At 39.5% G+C, this 19895-nt stretch overlaps 1 protein-coding gene across 1 annotated transcript in view; it reads left to right on the top strand.

Annotated features, from left to right (window-relative positions):
• kcnh5a (potassium voltage-gated channel, subfamily H (eag-related), member 5a) overlaps positions 1–19779 on the top strand; it is an 84657-nt gene extending 64878 nt beyond the window's left edge. The window contains exon 12 of the mRNA XM_084431592.1: positions 18548–19779. Coding sequence (XP_084287718.1) covers positions 18548–19711 — 1164 coding nt within the window. The 3' untranslated portion in view covers positions 19712–19779. The remainder of the gene's footprint in view (positions 1–18547) is intronic.
• The last annotated feature ends 116 nt before the right edge of the window (positions 19780–19895 follow it).

Below are 19895 nucleotides of genomic sequence, written 5' to 3'. Positions count from 1 at the left end.
CCTTTGCTGTCATCTAACGCTCACAGTTAACATTTGAAAACACTTAATAGTTATAACAGCAAATGTGATCTTGTGCAAATCTCAAAATGAATATGCATTTTTCATACTGTGCATTAAAATGCTGTGAGGCCTAAATTCACTTTTAAAATCAATTTAAAATGATTGTCTTTTTTTAATTTTTTCATTAATTTTAGTTATTGTATATGTATATGTGTGTATGTATGTATGTGTGTGTGTGTGTATGTATGTGTGTGTGTGTGTATATATACAGTATATATTATATATAATTTGTTATCGATTTATTTTTTCCATGTCGTATCAATCAGATTATTTGTCTCAGAGACTCAAGCACATCCTTGTGCACTTTGACCTGAATGTGTGGTGTGCAGTCCTGCTGTGTGCTGCGTTGGCATGAGTTCAGAGCTCTGTTGTGGCTTTCAGATCTGACCTCACATTCCTTAAATACATAAATGATTCACTCTGACAGACCGCCCATGGAGAACTTTGGATCTCTTGACGAAAGAAAGACCCTGTGCACTCACAACACAATTAGGAGACCTCAGCTGTGCATTTTACTGCCATTGAGTTACATAATTAGTGAGCATTGTATAAAACTATATTTAGATGCAAAGATTTCCTCTGTTGCTATACCTAATCTCTATCATTGAGGAAACGATGCACTGAAATTAGGTGTGTTAATGTCATCTTTAAATAATGAGGGAGGAGATCTTGCATTCTCCCAAGTAAACAAGTTAAATTGGTCATTTTTTTCATAGAGCTGCTGGACTTCTTGGACAGACAGGAATCACTGAGCCACGATATTAATTTATTTCCTCTGGCCACAGCAAAAGAGGACCTGTCTAATGAGAGGATACTTTGCTAAGGGCACTAATTAATTGATTTAAAGGTTTATGGTTCTTCAAGGTCTCTGAGTAAATTTGAGTTCATGAATTTTGCATGTAGTTGATTGCATGCAGTTGGAGCTCGGCGTACATCTTTCATTATTAGACGACATGGTTTATTTGAAAAATTCTTGTTGCAATATTAATTTTGTCATAGTGTCTTACATACTGTGATTTTTCTGATGGGTTTTACTGTTGATTATTATTTGAATATGCTAACTTAGGCTTACCACAGAGGTTACAGCAAGCAGATAACCATCAATTATACTGACCAGGATGAGGTGAAAATAGTGTGAAGTGTTTTAAGGGCAGAGCGTTGGTTTCTTTGTCAGTGGAGTGACAGAGGCCGTCCCATTGCCCCGCTGTGCTCATTCGACTGGGTAAAGCTGCTGATGGGCCGGCTTTACTGAGGAGGAACGGCCCCCCGCAGCGCACACTCTGAATAAAGCATGAGTCAAATCATCGGGAATACACGCACACACACTGACTCACACACACCACACACATTTATCATGCATATTAACAAGAGGTGTGGCCTCCTACTAATATTATGAAATTAATGTCATTATACTGTATCTACAACCTACACACAACATGACCAATGTTGTTCACGTTGTGTTGGTGTTAGTCAAACATCGATTTGATAAATAGAATCAATTTGTCATTGCACTGGACTATTTTAATTATATTTAAAATACTGAATGAAATATTTTAATTTATGTACTACCATTTCAAAGTTCGGGGTTGGTACATTTAAAAAAAAAAAAAATGTTTGAAAGAAGTCTCTTATGTTCACCAAGGCTGCATGTATTGGATAAAAAATATTCTCTTTCAATATGTTTTAAAATGAAATTTATTCCTGAGATGGCAAAGCTGAATTTTCAACAACCATTACACCAGTCTTCACTGTCTTTTGTAGCATTATAAATGTTTTTGGTCAATTTAAAGCTTCTGATTAAAGGTATTGGTTCCACTTTATTTTGATGGTCCCTTTAACACATTCTGTTGACTATAGGTAAGTTTATTAAGTAAAGTTGCACCTACATGTCTACTAACTCTCATTAGAGTGTTTGTAGAGTATTAGTAGACTAGTAGGGTTAGAATAAGTTGACATGTAGTTGAAGAATTACTTTTTGTCAGTAGAATGTCTGTTGGAGGAGCATCACAATAAAGTGTTAGCAAATATTAAGCAGACAGTCTACTAATTCTCTAATGACTGCTAGTTGACATGTAGTTGCAAAGTTACTTATAGTCAACAGAATGTTCAAAAGGGACATCAAAATAAAGTTTTACCAAAGTATTAATTACTTTCTTTATTTTTATTTTTTTATCATACTGACCCCCAACTTTTGAACAGTTGTATATGTTTATTTCTTGTACCTAGTCCACCATCTTGGACATTTGTTCACTGAGCTCATCATAATGGACTCTGGGACTTTGAGACATTTTTCGTAAAAGTGTCTTGAGGCGGCATAATTATAAAAATTAAAGATTCACAGCCGAAGTTCTCATACTTTCTTTAAACGCTTTCTCATCTATCCTTCAGACTCCCTCATTATCTCCACTGGTCAATGTCTGAATGACTCACAGAGGTTCTGATTGGAAAGAAAAAAGCTCAGTGAAAGCCCTGTAAATGTCTCTGAAATGTCAATAGTGTGTTAGTGAGTGAATATTTCCACGGCTCTACATCCACTCATGGATTAGATGTGTGGTGCGACTGGCCTGCAAAGACTGTTCCTGTGAACTATTTTTTTGTTTTTGTTAAAGTAACTCTTGGTTCATGTTGGCTAGAGTAGATCACAGTAAGCTTTGCTGAACTGATGACCTTTGTTTAATCTTGACAGACAGCTTTGTATAACATACAGTTCAAAAGTAAATGCCTGAGAGTGTCTATCCCGTTCCGAGGCCACATGTTCACTAGACAATCCCTTTGCTAGATCAGCAGGCAATCCAAACCAATCTCAAACAAATACTTCACCATCACCCGCTGGGCTCACAACTGTTTGTCTTTGGCTGCTGATTAGTGTCAGATCGAGTCTTTTTTGCCCAAGCTGATTCATCTCAGCAGCAAACGTAAAGAGGAAACCGAATCCTCCACACCTGCCACGCTTTCATCCTAACAAGATTTACAAGGCCTTCGGAAAGCTGCAAACCCCTGCCAATAAGGTGGGCGAAGCAACTTTATCATCCCCTCCATTACCAACAGGACAGGCAGAGAGATGCTCTCTCAGCAACAAGAGAAAGATTCACACAAAAATCATCAGCAAACAGTGTGTCCACACAAAGAACAGTTCATTTGTTTGGTGCAGTGACCGGTGTGACTATTTGTATCTGTCCCCCAGTGAAACCAAAAACTGTGACGTTTGAAATGTACATTCATTGATCTCACATTTTTTATGCCATGTAAACATTTGGTTTTCTGTGATATACTCTACATTGTTGCTGCAAATTCTGCTGATTTGTCAATGTTATCTAGCTAGCTGACATGTATGATGTTTTGTTTAATTTGTATTAAGGACATGTGATCAACTTGGAAGCATCAGCAATTTTGTGTGTGTGTGTATGTGGTCCTGGTAAACCCTACGTTATGGGGACAAAATGTCCCCACAAAGATGGCAATATCCAAAATCGTTGTTATGAGGAAAACAGCTTATAAATCATAAGCAGAAAATGTTCTGTGATGGGAGGTTTAGGGGCAGGGTTAGTGTAAGGGGATAGAATATACATTTTGTACAGTATAAAAATCATTATGTCTATGGAAAGTCCCCAAAAAACATGAAAACACAAGGTGTGTGTGTGTGTGTGTGTGTAAACTGTATACTACCGTTCAGAAGTTTATGGTCAGTAAGATATTTTTCAAATAAATAAATAAATCAAGTCAATTAGTGTAGAATAGTACCCTGGAAATCCAGAGTTATCGCGAGAGCACAAGTTGAATTTGCTCAGCGAGTTTACTCTGGTGTCGAGTAATGATGCTCATTAAATATGCCCTTGTATCCGAGCTGCACCAATCACATCGGGTTATCTGATATGGGCGGGCCAGAGGCGAGCTAAACAGATGACGACAGCGCAGTGACGTCGAAGTCATTATTAAACATTGCAAGATGGCTATGGATGAACACCAGTTGTTTGAAACGGCTTTGGCCGCTACAATGAACGAGTTAGACTTGGCTTTTTATCTAAAAGAGGAACAGAATACAGCACTCGAATTGTTCCTTTGCAAGAAGGACGTTTTTTCTGTTTTGCCGACCAGATACGGCAAGAGTCTAATCTACCAGTTAGCTCCGCTGGTGGCTAAGCGTATGGGGCTTGTTGTGATTGGTCGTAGTGTTATCCAATTGCGTGCAGTGAGATTTTCAAATGCATGCTTGGTGCTGCCCCTCGAGCTGGTCGATTTTCATTAGTCGATGCCAGGCCATTCATCTTTCAGATTTTGGTCTGGATTTCCAGGCTAGTAGAATAGGCAAATATGAGGAAATCTGCTATTAAACTGCAGTCTGATTGTAGTACATATGGTTGTGTGTCTGTGTGCATACATGGGCATCTAAAAACGTGAAACAGAGAACATTCAAGTATTAGATCATTTTAGGAGATGTTGTGGAAGAAAAGTGGTCAGTTGTCTCCCAAAGAAGCAAGACACATTTTTTCCATTTTTCTTTGGTAAATAATGAATAGAAACAATTAAAGCTGCTCTGTCTTTCTGCCAGAGAGCACAGCATCAGCAGTATGATCTATCTGTACAGATGCTTCCTAGAAACTGGGCAGGACCCAAAACAAGTAGATCACAATGTTTTATAGCCACTGTGGACATTATTGATAATTTTTTTTAACTCTAATGGGCCATAAGGCTTCTCTTATAGAATTACTTAAGGGTTATATCTAAACTTCGAAGGCAATTTCTCACTGTACCAAAATTACTTAAAAAGTACCCAAGCTGCATTTGTCCTGAACTATAAAGTCTATTTTAAGTTCTGTGAACTTTGTGGAGACATTAAATAAATTCAATAATCCTGAACAACATGCATGTACAGATTGCACATAGGTGATATCTGAAACTTGATATAGAAAACATGAATCCTATAGCAGTGGAAGAGTCCTTCCACCATCCTTTCTTAAATTAAACCAAGAGAATTTTGCACCAAAAAAATGTATATGCGTTTTATTTCTATGTTGTCGAGTGATAATATCGAACTCAAGATTTGAATTAATAATCTAATTTTAGGCAACTCTTTGCTGATTTTCTTCTTTGTTAGTGGCTTGAGATTTATTCCACTAGATTGTCATTAAATCTGCTGATCCGGAAATGATCCTTTAGACTTCGCAGTTTCTGTTTAAATTGGCTGGTAGGTCTGTAGGCAGAGACATGAATTAATTAAATGCAGCCTTTTGGCTCAGAGAGCAAAGGCCAACCAAGGTATTGATCCCCAAACAGAGACTCTAATTTTATGGCTTGCAAAATGGCACCAGCTCTCTGTAGCCATTGTATTTTTGCCAGGAAGCATTATAGGTGAGTGAAAAGAGGCACTTGAATGTCTGAATGCAGAGATATGGACGTGATTGTCTGAGAGGGACCATCATAGTCCTGACTCTTTATAGTGGGCAATAATCTGCTGATTGGCTGGCAGTGATTGGAAAATGCTGAGCGGGGTGTTCCTGGGCTGGTGATGCCTCAGCATTGGGATGGGGGGTGGAGTGGACCCCATCTCTGGCAGATCTTCAGCATCCCGCTAGACTTAAAGTAGCAAAGGAGTGGGAGGAGTGTTGAATGGGAGGGGGGCTGCGAAGGAAGGATAAATGCTTGCCAGATCCCATTAATCTACAATGTTGGATTTTGCTGTGTTGGAAGACTCAGTGCTCTTTTGTTTCAATTCCCTGTGCCTTTTGCCGTTACACCCCTTTGCACTGCAGAAAATCATCTGAATCTTTCAAAACTCATGGGCATATTTTCTTAACATTTCAAATGTCCTATTACAGGAAAGAGTCTTTTGAAGAAAAGGGGTATAAGAAGGCTGTCTGTTTTCTGTGTGATTTAGGTCTTGCTCCTCTCACTGGGTAGCTGCGGTGATTTTGTGACCAAGCCTCTTGAAGAGAATAAAGAAAAAATATTTTTCTCTTTAATACAATTTGACTCTGAATGTTTCTTATGCCTTGATGCTGTTTGTTAATTATTGTTTTTGCCATAACAGTTGTTTCACACCCAAACATAACTACTATAGCAATAAAAAATAACAATAAAAACAAGTAGCTGCCGCAGCTGCTGTTACAAGTACCCTTGCGGGTCTCGTTTTTTAGTTTGTTTGCCCCTTTATTTACAACCTATGGCTTATTTTCAGCTGATATGCAATCATAGACTTTTTGCATAAAGCCGAAGTGCTCAGTCATCTTTCAAAATTTAGTTCCAGTTCTGCTCTAACACACATTCCTGTCATTTTGAGTGAGCCTAAAGACTTAATTTGTGTTTGATTGAACTGGAGGATACTTCTGCAGCTAGACAGATCTCCATACTGTAAGTGCAAACAGAAATAAGCTCAAACAATCCCAAATGCATCTTTTGGTTATTAGACTTTTACTGTATATCATCTTTTTTCATAAGCCACATTGCCACCGCAGGAACTTTCCCCAGGAACTATAGGGACTTTGGGGTGGTACTCTATGTGTTTCCCTGCTCGCGAGGTAGTACTTTTTCAAAGTTCAGGAAATTTTGAGGGTGGGACTTGGGCGCTGAACATGCTGATTGGTTGAGTTCACGCAGCATTTTGATTGGTTGACTCCATGCAGCATTTTATTTCAACCACCATTTTAAAAGTCTGTTGCGGTGCGTGCAGTACGAATTGCTTGCTATTCAGAATCAACAATGGAATTGAAAAAATATGGCCGATGGACCGACAAGGTTCAGGCTTTATTAAGCTTTTATGCGGAGGACAAAATCCTGCGGGAACTGGGAAGTCGCGGACAGTTTTATTACAAATTAGCACACCAGATTTATTTGCCTAATCTTCACAGTACTTTAGACCTCGATGGAAATGCAGACAGCAACAGGTCTGGGGGGAAAAAGTTCATGGGACAAATTGTTCCGGGTAATTTCAGTGGAAACACAAGACCAGTGGAGTATTGAGGAACGTTTTTTCATCTTGTTTAGTTTAAGTCACTGTAAATTGCCTTTTTCTGTTTTTGCCATATTCACATTTCAGTGGGGCTGTTTAGAAGTTATAACTAAATGAAAACCAGTAACCATATATTTGCATTTTGGTCATGGTATAGCAGAGCAGTGACTGTGATCAGATTAGGTTCAGCTTTAAACCACTTGCCTAGACTGGCATTCCAGTTCACAGATACTTGATTTATCTTCAGCTGCTAATGGGTGGATTTTCAACCAAAAGTTTCTAACCAAACTAAAGCTAGAACAGCTGTATGAAAGACCACAGAGACTGGAAGGCTTTCAACAGCTGCTGTTACTACACATCAGCAGGGCTAATGTGAGTAATCTGAATCATTTCAAACCATGCACAGAAATAAACCCTGTGAGTTGATTATCATTTAATATACAAAAAAAAGGTCTCTGCAGCTGGGTATAATATGACTCGTGACCTTTTCAAACCGTGTCACAATGCAAACCAGAACAAGGGGGAATGTTTTAATTCTTCTCCAGAAAAAGAAGTGTAAGCAGTCATGCTGTGCATTTGAATTTTTTTTTTGATTAATTTTCCATTGCGTTCGTGCACGGCTGCCTATGACGGCTGCACGCGAAAACCTCACAACACCCACCCCTGTCGGTGATTGGTTGGAACACTATTTATTTTGGTTTTGAGTGGTGGTGAAACCAACTGTTTTTGTGTGCAGATCTCAGAGTAGGCTGCCTACAGAGACGCGTTTTTTTTTTTTGACGGCATGCTTATGGGGCGGGCAGCTAGCGGATCGTTAGGAAAGATTAGATGAATGTGATCATTTATGTTTGGGCCTGAAATCGCTGATACAACCTTTAAGTGCTTACTGAACCAAAATGTATTTATTTATTTTATTATTTAATCCATTTAATTAATTCATTAATTTATTGTATTTTTGCAAATTCTGGGCATGGCTTTTGAAGTGATTCTTTGAATTAATATTAATGTTTCTTTTTTTTTTCTTTTTTTTATGATGTCAACATGACAACAGCTTTATCATCAATTTATCATTGTAAATCTAATCGGTAGCAAAACAACTGTAGAAGGAAGGTCTATTTATAGTGTTTATCTTAATGCATATCAATATATTCTGTGAGAAGGAAGAGGTATTCATAAAAAAAAAAACAGCCTGAATGAGAAGAAAGAAATGGATTTTTGTACTTTGAGGCCTTTTCTCATAATCCACCTCATCCCCAAGGATAAGGCAGGGTGGTTTAACTGTCACTGTTCCCGCTGTCTGTCACTTAGTCACTATCAGGGCATGTTATGTTACATGTGGCTCTTGTCATGAGTGATGAAAGTGTCATCTCATTCCCTTCATGTATTTATCAAAGTCCTGAGAATATTTTCTTTGGAAAAAGGGGCCCCTTTTGTTGTTTAACTAAATGTATTTATTAAAGAAATTTTGATATTTGAGTGTTCAACTTATCAGACAGTATATTGCCTGAATAAGCCTACATTCGTTTTGCATGAGAATTAATGAACTAGAGGCTTGTCTTTAATGAGTACACACCTTAAACCGCTGTCATGTTTAAAGCCATGCAAAACAAAGACCCACTAAATTGCTTCTCTTCTATGGCATCTATCTAATTGAATACTCTTTTTGAAGAGTATTTAATACTCTCCCCTAAATTAAGTATACCTCAAGTTAATTTTATTAAGTACTTAAGTAAAGTTCAAGTGTATTTGTAAGTATACTTTATGTAGTAAATACTAATATTAATGTACTAGTAGTACTTGTAAGTGTACTGTTTCAATACTACTTAGAACTAAATTGGCCCACTTTTAGTGCATACTTTTAAGTATACTTTAAGTGTAACAGTAATAAACTTTGAGTACACAAGTAGTTTACAACTAAGTTTTTCGTTTGTACTGCAACTACTACAAGTGAACTTTGTAATACTGCTAGTTTACTGGACAAATACTTTTTTAGTTTATGAAAGTACACTTTTAAGTATTTTCTCAATAAAATACTAGTAGTTTTATACTGCAAGTATACTTGTAAGTTTAAAGGTGCAGTCTGTAAGAATGAGAACTAGTGGTCGAAATAGGTACTGCAGTCCAAATTCAAAATATCGGAGATCGTCGTTTCTCCCGCCACCTGCTCCTCAGACTGGACGGCGTTCACATGGGTTGCCAGTTTGAGCACACGCAACAGGAACGAGCGCAATGGACAATGGACAATGAAAATTGGCAAATTGGCAAAAAAACACAAACAAAAGGGAACACAAGATTTTCCACCCGGCCCTCTTCCGGGGGAGGGAGTGGTGTGGTCACCATCTCCGGGTCACCCGTCCTAGGGCCGCTTACCTTTGGCTTTGCCGCCCCTCTTGGCGGGGGCCGGGATAGGCGGGGCAGCCTGCCTGCAACAACGCCATGGCATGTATGGCAGAGTAAGCCTTGTAAGCCTTGCCGGTTAAGTCCGACGAGTACTTACAGGCCCGGGAAGGGAGACACGGCGTTTCGCGCCAAGTGAGGTTAGGGCAGTTAGCCCGGGAAAGCATGGCCATCATCTTCGGGTCCGACTCGGGCACCGCTGTCACACCTGAAGGTGGCAGTGGCGCCGAATCGTCATCCTCAGAGAAGTCTGACCCACCCTCCGATGTAGCGCTCGACATCTGTTCATCGTGGGGAGCGCCGAAGGAAACGACTGGTACACACCTCGTGGATGGTCCAGCACGTTCCGTCGGCGGCTCTACTGGCTGCGGAGTGTGGGAGGGATGAGGGTTCCTAGGGGGTTGGTTCCCCGACGGAAGCGCTCACCATGATCCTCAGGTCACCCGCACTGCTGCCTGAAGTAAACCTCTGAGGAGAGTTAGATTGCGGCAGAGACGCAGGGACTCCGCCCCTTTGCAGGAACGAGAGTCTCGACCGTAGCTCCGATATGGTCATTTTCCCACAATGGGTACATGACTCATCCACGAACACTGTCTCAGCGTGTTCAATGCCCAGACACGCGATACAGCGTTCGTGACCATCCCACGATCCCAGGTAACGACCGCATCCAGAAACACACAGATAGAGTGACATCTTTAAAAAGACGCGCTCCACCCGTGTAATCTTTCAGGGGACTACTCTCCTTGGTGCTGAAGCACGCAGGGGAACGGTCTCAGTGGACACAGACAGGGAAGTGTGCAGCCTGTCGTGCGCTGTCTCTCTCTCAGGGCGATCTTACCAATCATAAGAACGGCTTTTCAGAGCTCTTGGTGCACCGTACCAGCTGTAAGAACAGCCTTTTTGTTTTGCTCAGTGACAAACAACAGAAACACAAAAAGACAGAAAGAGAGAGAGAAAAGTCAACCCTGCTGCTGCGCTGTATCGCCCGCACCAGACATGAGAGATCCTCCTGGAGAGCTACAGCATCGAAATGCTCGGCTCCGAAGCAAAAAACTGAAGTGCAATCGCACCTTCTGCTCATTATATACCCACTGCGTGGCTGAACAGCTGATGCAAATGATTGCACGGCAATGTGCATTATCTCGTTTAGTTTCACTCTAATTAGATTGGCCTCTCTAGCGAGATTCCTATTCATCGGTCACAACGTACAGTGAGAGTGCCCGACTGATAGGGAACTGCACTCTGTTTGATAAAATGCTGTTATGCGTTTCTTACGGTAATTCCCAGTGCTCACATTTTAGGCATATAAATGAGAAACTGTACCATTTAAGTTGGACATCTCTTGAGAGCAATTCCTAAATAGTTCAGCTAAATGCTTTATTTAAAAGTATTGCATGTGTCAGGTATACAAAACATTGTTTAATAATACTCTAGCTACCCTTTATGTCACAATACTTCTAAAGGAAAACAACCAAAACTAATATAAAAATCCTCCCTACAGAGAGTGGCTTATTAACATCACTTAAGCTCACTTTGTTCCTTAATTTAGTAATCTTGGACTAAATAGTTTTAGTCAGTTTTAAACACTGTCTGTTTCATTTAATGTGCCCCTATTATGCTATTTTAAAGGTTCCTCATTTTGTTTTGGATGTCTCCTACAATAGGTTTACATACATCCAAGGTCAAAAACGCAAAGTTTCTCATACATACATTCTCATACATTGCATATCACCTCATTTCTCAAATAGTCTGCAAACACTTTGTTCAAAGATTTGGTTTCTCTAGTCCTAAACCCTCCTTTCCACAAGCCTACTCTGCTCGGTCAGATGGCCCAGTCTGTTGTGATTGGTTTAATTCTTACAGTCCTTGTCAGAAACAAAACACTCATTACCATATTTGAATTTCAACTCTGGATGCTTCCTCAGTGTTTGTATACACCGTGATACGAACAGTTACAATGACGTCAGTTTTACAGTATCGAGAGCCCAAGTCCTCATCCTTTGGAAGTTCATGCAAAGTGGATTGCGTGGATCTTGACATGTCGACAACACAAACCAAACTCTTCCAGGTCTCAGCTACAACTACAGTGGCTACGTGTACATGCACAACTTTTGTTTCAATCGGACTGAATTCATTCTGATTGATGAATCCGAACGTAGTGTTTACATGAACGCTAAACGTGATCGGGTTGATGTGCATGTTTATATGTCACAAGCTTCAAATCGGAATAGATTTTTTGACATGCGCAAACTGCATGAATACAGTGTTTCCTGCTGTTTGCGCATAATAACCATCCTCCTACATTGGTTCTTTATTTGTTTTAAACTGCAGACTTAATCCTATTTCTGCTCATAATTTTGAGACTATGAGCATATGAACCGGTGTGCCGTGCTGCTTATATTTATCACGCAGTAAAAATGCCCCTCCCCGAGCCCAAAACCAGTCGTATGTGGATGAGGATCCAAAACAAGGACTGGTGGGACGTTGTCCTGCTCCACTTCACAGACGCTGAGTGAAAGGAGAATTTTAGAATGACGGGACACTCATTTATATGACACTTTATTCAACAGGAAGAAACAGCTCTTTCATTACACACACGCAGTCCTTACAGTTTCGGTTTTCAATCTGATCAAGTGTTTACATGTTCTCTCGATCGGATTAGAAAAGGAATAAACCATTTCTTTCAATCCAGTCGAAATTGAATTCAGATCGAACTCAGTCAGATTGATTAAGGTGTTCACATGAAGGCTTTTCAGTCCGATTGAGCCGTCAATCTGATTACTAACAGAATATTTGGTTGCATGTAAACGTAGCCAGTGTTTGAGGGTCAATGTAGACATTGTTTACGGGCAGCCAATGAAGAACATAGGCTGCCATTATGCAAATTTGGAATTAAGTGAAACTGGAATTGCTGACGACTCGTTTTGGCAGTTCAGAGTCGATTTGTTCTTTTAGGTGATGATAACTTTATTTGTCGTGCAATTGGATCTCTAAACCTTTTACATTCACAAACAGCTATATTACACACCGCATGAAAGGTAATCATTTTAAAAAAGCATAATAGGGGCACTTTAAAATCAGATGAAGTGAGATGAAGCAAGCACATTCTGCTGGTTGAAAAAATCATTCATGTTGTCTTTTTTCCTCTGTAACAATGTGGCCTCTTTTCTGAGCTTGTGGATCTACTCTACTTCTGTCTCAATATCAGTTTGCATCAAGTCGGCCTACCACTAAGTACATTCCACGTAGTGTTGGTGTTTGTGTTGAACTGAAATTTCTACTGGTAAGCTTAAAGGGTTAGTTCACCCAAAAATGGTAACTTTATTAACCCCCTGGGGTTGTATGGATTACTTTTATGATGGATGGATGCACTTTTTTGGACTTCAAAATCAGGACCACGATTCACTATCATTAAAGCTTGGAAAAGCAATGATATTTTTTAATATAACTCAGATTGTGTTTATCTGAAAGAAGATAGTCATATCATATATACATTTGCTTGAGGGTGAGTAAATCATGGGGTAATTTTCATTTTTGGGTGAACTATCCCTTTAGCCTTTTTGACATTTTTCTTGATACTGTTGTTCACCTTAAAGGGACATTTCACACAAAAATAAACACGCTGTTATCATTTTCTCACCTCAGATTGTTCCAAACCTAAATTACTGACTTTCTTCTGTAAAACACAAAAGAATATATTTCGAAGAATTTTTTTTTTTTTTATTCATTGAAAGTCAATGGGGTCCAAAACAGTAGGTAGTAGGACCCCATTCATTTTCAATGTATTGACACAGCACCATAACATTCTTAAAAAATATTTTTCTTAGGTTCCCTGTTGAACAAGTTTGAATTGCAGACAAAATTGTCTGCCATTGGTTGGCCAAACAGATTGCCCCACCCCCAAACGTATGCCATTGGTTGAGCTGCTGTTGCTGTGTGGGGCTGATGTTATCTCTGGAAATCTAGAAGAAATGCTGTGTAGATTTGTCCCTGATACTCTTACTGTGACAGTTCTCTTGAATTGCAGGCTGGACAGTTTTTGGTGTTCAGACATGCAGCAACACTACTTTAATACTACAGCTCATTAGTTTGAGTTTCTGTCCAGAAATGAACTCACAGCTGTGTTAAATAAAACAAGATTGACCCGGCATGCCTGTGCAATTATTCCAATTATGCAATCCGTCTTTGTTGGAAGAGAAAAAAAAGTCACTTCACACAGGTGAAGAATGTTAGAATAATAACACTGGCGCCAGAGAGTGTAAATGAAATATTGGATTCTTCATTTAAATTCCCCATGGATGCTAAGAGATCATTATAAATCCCTAATCAGTTTCCCTCTGCAGCAGAGATGCAGGCTGTTGACACGTGTTTTTTTCTTTCTTTCGGTCTCTGCTTTTATTCAGCAGATAGCTTGAGCGTTGTGATAATTGTCATTATCCAATAAGCTGCACAAAGGGAATAATTAAACCGCATACATAGCCGAGGCCAAAGAGTAAATTCTTTATATTCTGGCACTCCACATAATTCACAGCTCTTTTTGTTTTTCATTTCATGGGCACATCACATCGCATCCATATATCATACACATCATTTTCACTGCATTTTCACATTTATATATGTAATGGTATTTAATGGTGGACAGGGATAGTTTAGTTTTATTAAGCAGCTTTACCCTTCACCCTTTAGAGGATGTGGGTTGTTTTAAAAGTTTTCTCAGATACACATATGGCTGTTTTAAACTTGAGATGCATTATCAGTATCATACTGGTTAAAGGCAATATTATATATTGTTTTAATTGACTGGTATCAGTTGATAATGAAAATGTAATTGTCCGTGCTCATTTTCCCTCTTTACCTTTAGATTACTTTTGTTGTCATCTACACATTTAAAGTTGATCTTTAAAAACACTAATTTATTGAGAGTACTGTTAAATGTATTCTTTAGCAAATCTCAAAATGAATATTTATTTTTCATACTGTATACCGTATAATAATGTTATGATGCTTTTTGTGTTTTCTATTTATTTAGACAAAATAGCATTGCATTTTAATATTGACCATTATTGGACTATCAGTTATGACATAAAAAAAATAATTAACGGCTTATCAGTATTGGCCAAACTTTTAATATCCGTGCATCCCAAATTTGAACTGTTCTGAATAGTGACTAAATAGACGTTTGTCAAATTCAGAATGCAAATTAGATGTCACAACTGTTAATAGCAGTTATGGAATGATTATTGTTTCCAACAAAACATATTTAGCATCCATCACTGCTCACACCTCTGTTTCTTTTGTAGCATTCTCATTCTGCACCCTAGCACTTATTTTGTATTTGGCTACACAGCGTTCATAGCCCACTCTCACTTTTTTTCTAGTTTACTCCATCACTCCCATCTCGTTCTGCTCGTACTAAGCGACATTTAAATAATATGAAGAGGCAGAAGGGGGCTGGATTCATTATTTACCAGAGTCCTCCTGGGAGATGAGAAGTGACATGCGCCGCAGCACTTCAGGGTGCCGAAAGACTGCACGGGGATAACTAAAGGGCACGTGACACGCTCTGTTCTATTTTTAACACTACAGACCAATGTTTGCCCGGAGGATTTTTTTTTAAAGTCAGCACGGTCGCTGTTATGTTATCGCACACGACAGTGATAGTGAAAAAATGTAGCAATTTTCTATGAGTTTTTTTTTTTTTTTTTACTATAATGTGTAAGTGATATAAAGATTAGACCTCTCTACAAGTGTGAGTTTTACACAAAACAAAATGCGTTATTCCAGGCTGGTCTTTGAACTTGTGATGAAATCCCATTAAAACTAACAAGCCGTGTGGCCGCATGACCTCCTCAGTATGTCAGGTGAGGTGGGGCTGTACAGACCTCCCTAGGGTCCTCAGCTAGGGGGCTTGGGTGGCTAATTAGCACTCTCTAATTAAAACGTATGCGATCAAAGCTAGTGCCATGCGTATGCACACAGCCGAAAGAGAAGTGATGAGGAGGGAAGGCAGAGAGGCAGGAGGTCTATTTCTGCGAGGTGTCATGTTACTGGGTGAAAGCTCTACAACAGTGTACAGATCTGTGGTAGCATCGAGGTATCTGGGTGAAAGCTCTACAACAGTGTACAGATCTGTGGTAGCATCGAGGTATTGGTGGTTTAAATGCTAAAACTTTTGATACCATTGTAATTCCTGAACCTGAATGTTGACCCACCTGGCATAACTCCAGTGTTGTTAGTTTCATTTGTGTACTACTGTCCTGCGCAATACTGTCATGCCTCAGGAACCATGCCAATGGCACTTGACCCTATAGCTGGCTGAAAGCATGAGAGCAATACTACATCTTTTATACTGATATGTAAATCATTAAGGGCTCTCGTTGAAACAAAACCCAGCCAGCTTTAAAACAGAGTAGCCCCCATTCCAAAATTCCAGTGAATGGTTCATTCAGTAAAAAGTTGATATAAAAGTTTATATATATATATATATATATATATATATATATATTTATATTTATATTTATATTTATATATATATATATATATATATATATATATATATATATATATATATATATATATATATATATATATGTGTATGTAGGCATATACAGACCCTTTCCAAAAAAATTGAATATCATGGAAAAGTTTATTTATTTCCATAATTCCATTCAAAACGTTAAACTTCCATAGATTATAGATTCAGGGCCCACAACCTAAACGATTTCAAGTATTTAGTTGTTTATTTGTACATAATTTGGGCTTCCAGCTCAAAAAACTCAAGAAAACAGGATTTAAAACAATTTGAATATTACATGAAATCACACAGTAATTACCCAGTGATACCATGGTCATTGAACCAGGTTTTGGTTATTTTGGCAGTGTGGGCATGAAGTGCTCTGAAAATGTCCTGGTAGACGGCTGCGTTGAGTGGACAGCACAGTGGACCAACACCAGCCGATGACATGGCTCCCCAAACCAACACAGACTGTGCAAGCATCTTGGATTGTGTGCCTCTCCATTCTTCCTCCAGACTCTGGGACCTTGGTTTCCAAATGAGATGCAAAATTTGCTCTCATCAGAAAAGAGGACTTTGGTCCACTGTGCTTTATTAAATCCAGAGTCAACGCAGCCGTCTACCAGGACATTTTCAGAGCACTTCATGCTTCCTTCATTTTCCAGCAGGATTTGCACCTGCCCACACTGCCAAAATAACCAAAACCTGGTTCAATGACCATGGTATCACTGTGTAATTACTGTGGGATTTCATGTAATATTCAAAAAAAATTTAAATCCTGTTTTCGTGGGTTTTATGAGCTGGAAGCCCAAATTATGTACAAATAAACAACTAAATACTTGAAATCGTTTAAGTTGTGGGCCCTGAATCTATAATCTATGGAAGTTTAACGTTTTGAATGGAATTATGGAAATAAATAAACTTTTCCATGATACTCAATTTTTTTGGAAAGGGTCTGTATACACATATATATATTTTTTGGACCATGAGGTTGAGTAAATGATGACTGAATTTCCATTTTTGGATGAACTATACCTTTAATGTTTTTTTGTTTATTAATAATATGGAAATTTTTTAATGAATTTTTCTTTTTTTTTATGAAATTATACTCTAAATAAGAAACTAAAACTGCCAGTAGGTGGCGTTAAATGTCTCCATTTATTCATTCAATTCAATTTGATTCGATTCGTTCAAGCGGCTGATTCATTCAGGAGTGAAGTAAATGGTTCTCTTAATAAATGGTCAATTGAATCATTGGTTCACCCCATTCCTTCAAAACCCAGATTCAGAAATGAGACGAACAGTTCTGCTTTGTCTTTATATTTTCGTTGGCAAAACTGTGCAAAACAGAAAATATTGTGTCTAAAATAACACAATATTAACCTCTTATTTGTCGAACAGTTGTATAAAATCAGTGTCGCATTTGCACTTGTGCTATTCAGAACAGAAAAACAGTAAGCACTCGTTACTTGTGTGATATAGGCAGCATATAGCGTAATTATATCATATGATTTAAATATGAAACAAAAACTCATAGGGGTATTTTTGCCCCATATCTTGAATTTTAGGGACATTCTAACTGCATTCTGTAGGCTCCAGTTTTTGCCCTGTTAAACGTGACTTCTTATGATATTCATCATCAATCAACTGTATGAAATGTCAGATGACCTACACAGATCTGGGGCCGGGCAAGTGCATGAAATTTAATTTTTTACTGTAATTAATTGATCTAAGTAACGAGTTATATTGACAGCTCTAATCATTATTGTTATACTTTGCAGTATGACTGTATGTCACAATTTGACCTTATTTCTATAACTCTCAGCTGTCAGGATAGATTGGTGTGTTAGTGAATATGACAATGTTAATGCATTTGGCCTTGGTGGACACGATCTGCTACACATGCTGCTTCTGGTGCTGTTGTTGCTGCTGCTTCTGCAGAGCAAGTATAGAAATTAGCTACTGCCAATACCTGCCGCTGCTGCGCAGATAGCTTACATAATATTACTCATAGCAATCTAGACAGGTGGAGCTGGGGGAGGTAGAGGATTTCAGAGGAACTCCAATAGCACACTGTAGGACCAGCTTATAGCAAACAATGAACCAGACTATGCTGATCAAGCAAGCTCACTGGCTGCCAATGCAACAGAGACCTATCAGCTTGTTCCATGTAGTGATGATGTGATGGCCAGCAGAATGCATTAATGACCCATTAGTCTGACTCTGTGCTATCTAGAGATTCATGACAGAACTAGGTATGTCTTGCAATTGCAACTTTCTTATAATTGTGACTTTACATCTCCCAATTCCTGAGTGATGAGAGGAGGAGCTGGGGATGGAGGAGGGAATTGGCTCCTGAGAAACGCGATAGCTGTTGATAATACTGAAGGAGCTTATATATGAATACAGTGATAGGCGTCATATTCCTATAGGTAGACGTGAATCAGCTGAGAGTCAGCTGATGCGAGCTTGACTAATGTGACGTGATGATTTAACCAGCATAATAATTCTTTATTCCTTCTTATGTTCATATTATCTGTAGAGCCTTTTTAGAGCTTGAATCAAGTTGAATCAGTGCAGACAAGGACTCCAAACATACAGATTTCTTACATATCATTGTGTCTCCACAGATTGTTTTTCGCAAGATTCTCGATGTGAAGAAAGAAGAAGAGGAGAGGAGACACCAGAAAAACGAGGTGACCCTGTCTATCCCCGTGGACCATCCTGTCCGCAAACTTTTCCAAAAGTTTAAGCAGCAGAAGGAGATGCGTACGCAAGGTTCATCCCAGCATGACCTGGAGAGGAACCAATTTCAGGTGGAACATCACCTCCATCCACTGTCCCACCAGCTTCATCAGCAGCAATATCAGCCCCAGTACCAGGGCCACCATCCTCTTCAACACCAACATGTGACCACCATGCAAAACGGGACCCCTGGCTCAGGAAACGGGAACGGTGGTTCTAGTGTTGTAACAGTCTCACAAATAACCCCAATCCAGAACGCCCTAGCCTACGTTCAGACCGAGGAACCCAACAGCGAAGGCCATGAGGCTATGGAGCTCAAGCCCAGCTTTGGCGTAGAGGACTCGAATTGTCTAAAAGTAACAAGTCCTGTGAGACCCAGAGGAGGAAGGGGACGAGGCTGGATGCGTTTCCATAACATTGCATCAGGATCATCTCCCATGCCTCCGCTGGAACTAGAGAAGCAGCCGCAGCAGAAGGAAGAGGAGTGGGGGGATGTGTCCCAGCCCCTGAATGTGATCTCAGACAATGGGAAGAACCAGGAAGCAGAGGGTGGGGGATCTAACGAAAGGGGTACTGGTGGAAACGGTAACAGTAGTGATGAGACTGATGAGAATACTGCCCTACACAAGACTGATTCTTGCGACAGCGGAATAACAAAGAGTGACTTGCGTATTGACCGGGTAGGTGATTCACGGAGCCCGTACGACAGGGCCTCGATAGAAAGGAGCCCATATGATCAGCCTAGTCCCGGAGTGGGTGACATGACCCTTCGGGGGATTCAATTTCAGCCTGTCTCTGAACAGGCAGTGCTTCAAAACAGCCTGTATGAGGCAAAGCTGGAACTAAAAGAAGACATCCAGACATTAAATAGCCGGCTAGCAGCTCTGGAGGACCAGGTGGGGGAGATTTTGAGACTTCTGTCAGAGAAGAGGAAACCTTCCCCACCTCCTCAGACCTCCTCGCCAAAAACTACACATCAGTGCCAGGACATCTTTGCCCTTTCTCAGCCTGTCACTCCAGAGACAGAGGGGGACGATGGACCCCTTTGAATAGGAGAAATATATTTAGATATTGATATGCTGTTTTTATTTATCGTTTCCCTTCCTCTCACTCAGGAAGGAAAGGTGACTACTGATGATTAGGGGAAGGATCCTTGCTGTTGTAAATATATACTTGCATGTCCAGCTGGAATCTGGCCTGCCAATGAAATCTTCTCTATGGATAGTAGTTGCT

This window comes from Rutilus rutilus (assembly GCF_951802725.1).
Source record: "Rutilus rutilus genome assembly, chromosome: 15".
Classification (NCBI taxonomy): domain Eukaryota; kingdom Metazoa; phylum Chordata; class Actinopteri; order Cypriniformes; family Leuciscidae; genus Rutilus; species Rutilus rutilus.
Note: the sequence above shows the minus strand (reverse complement) of the source record. Positions and strands in the feature narration are given on the sequence as shown.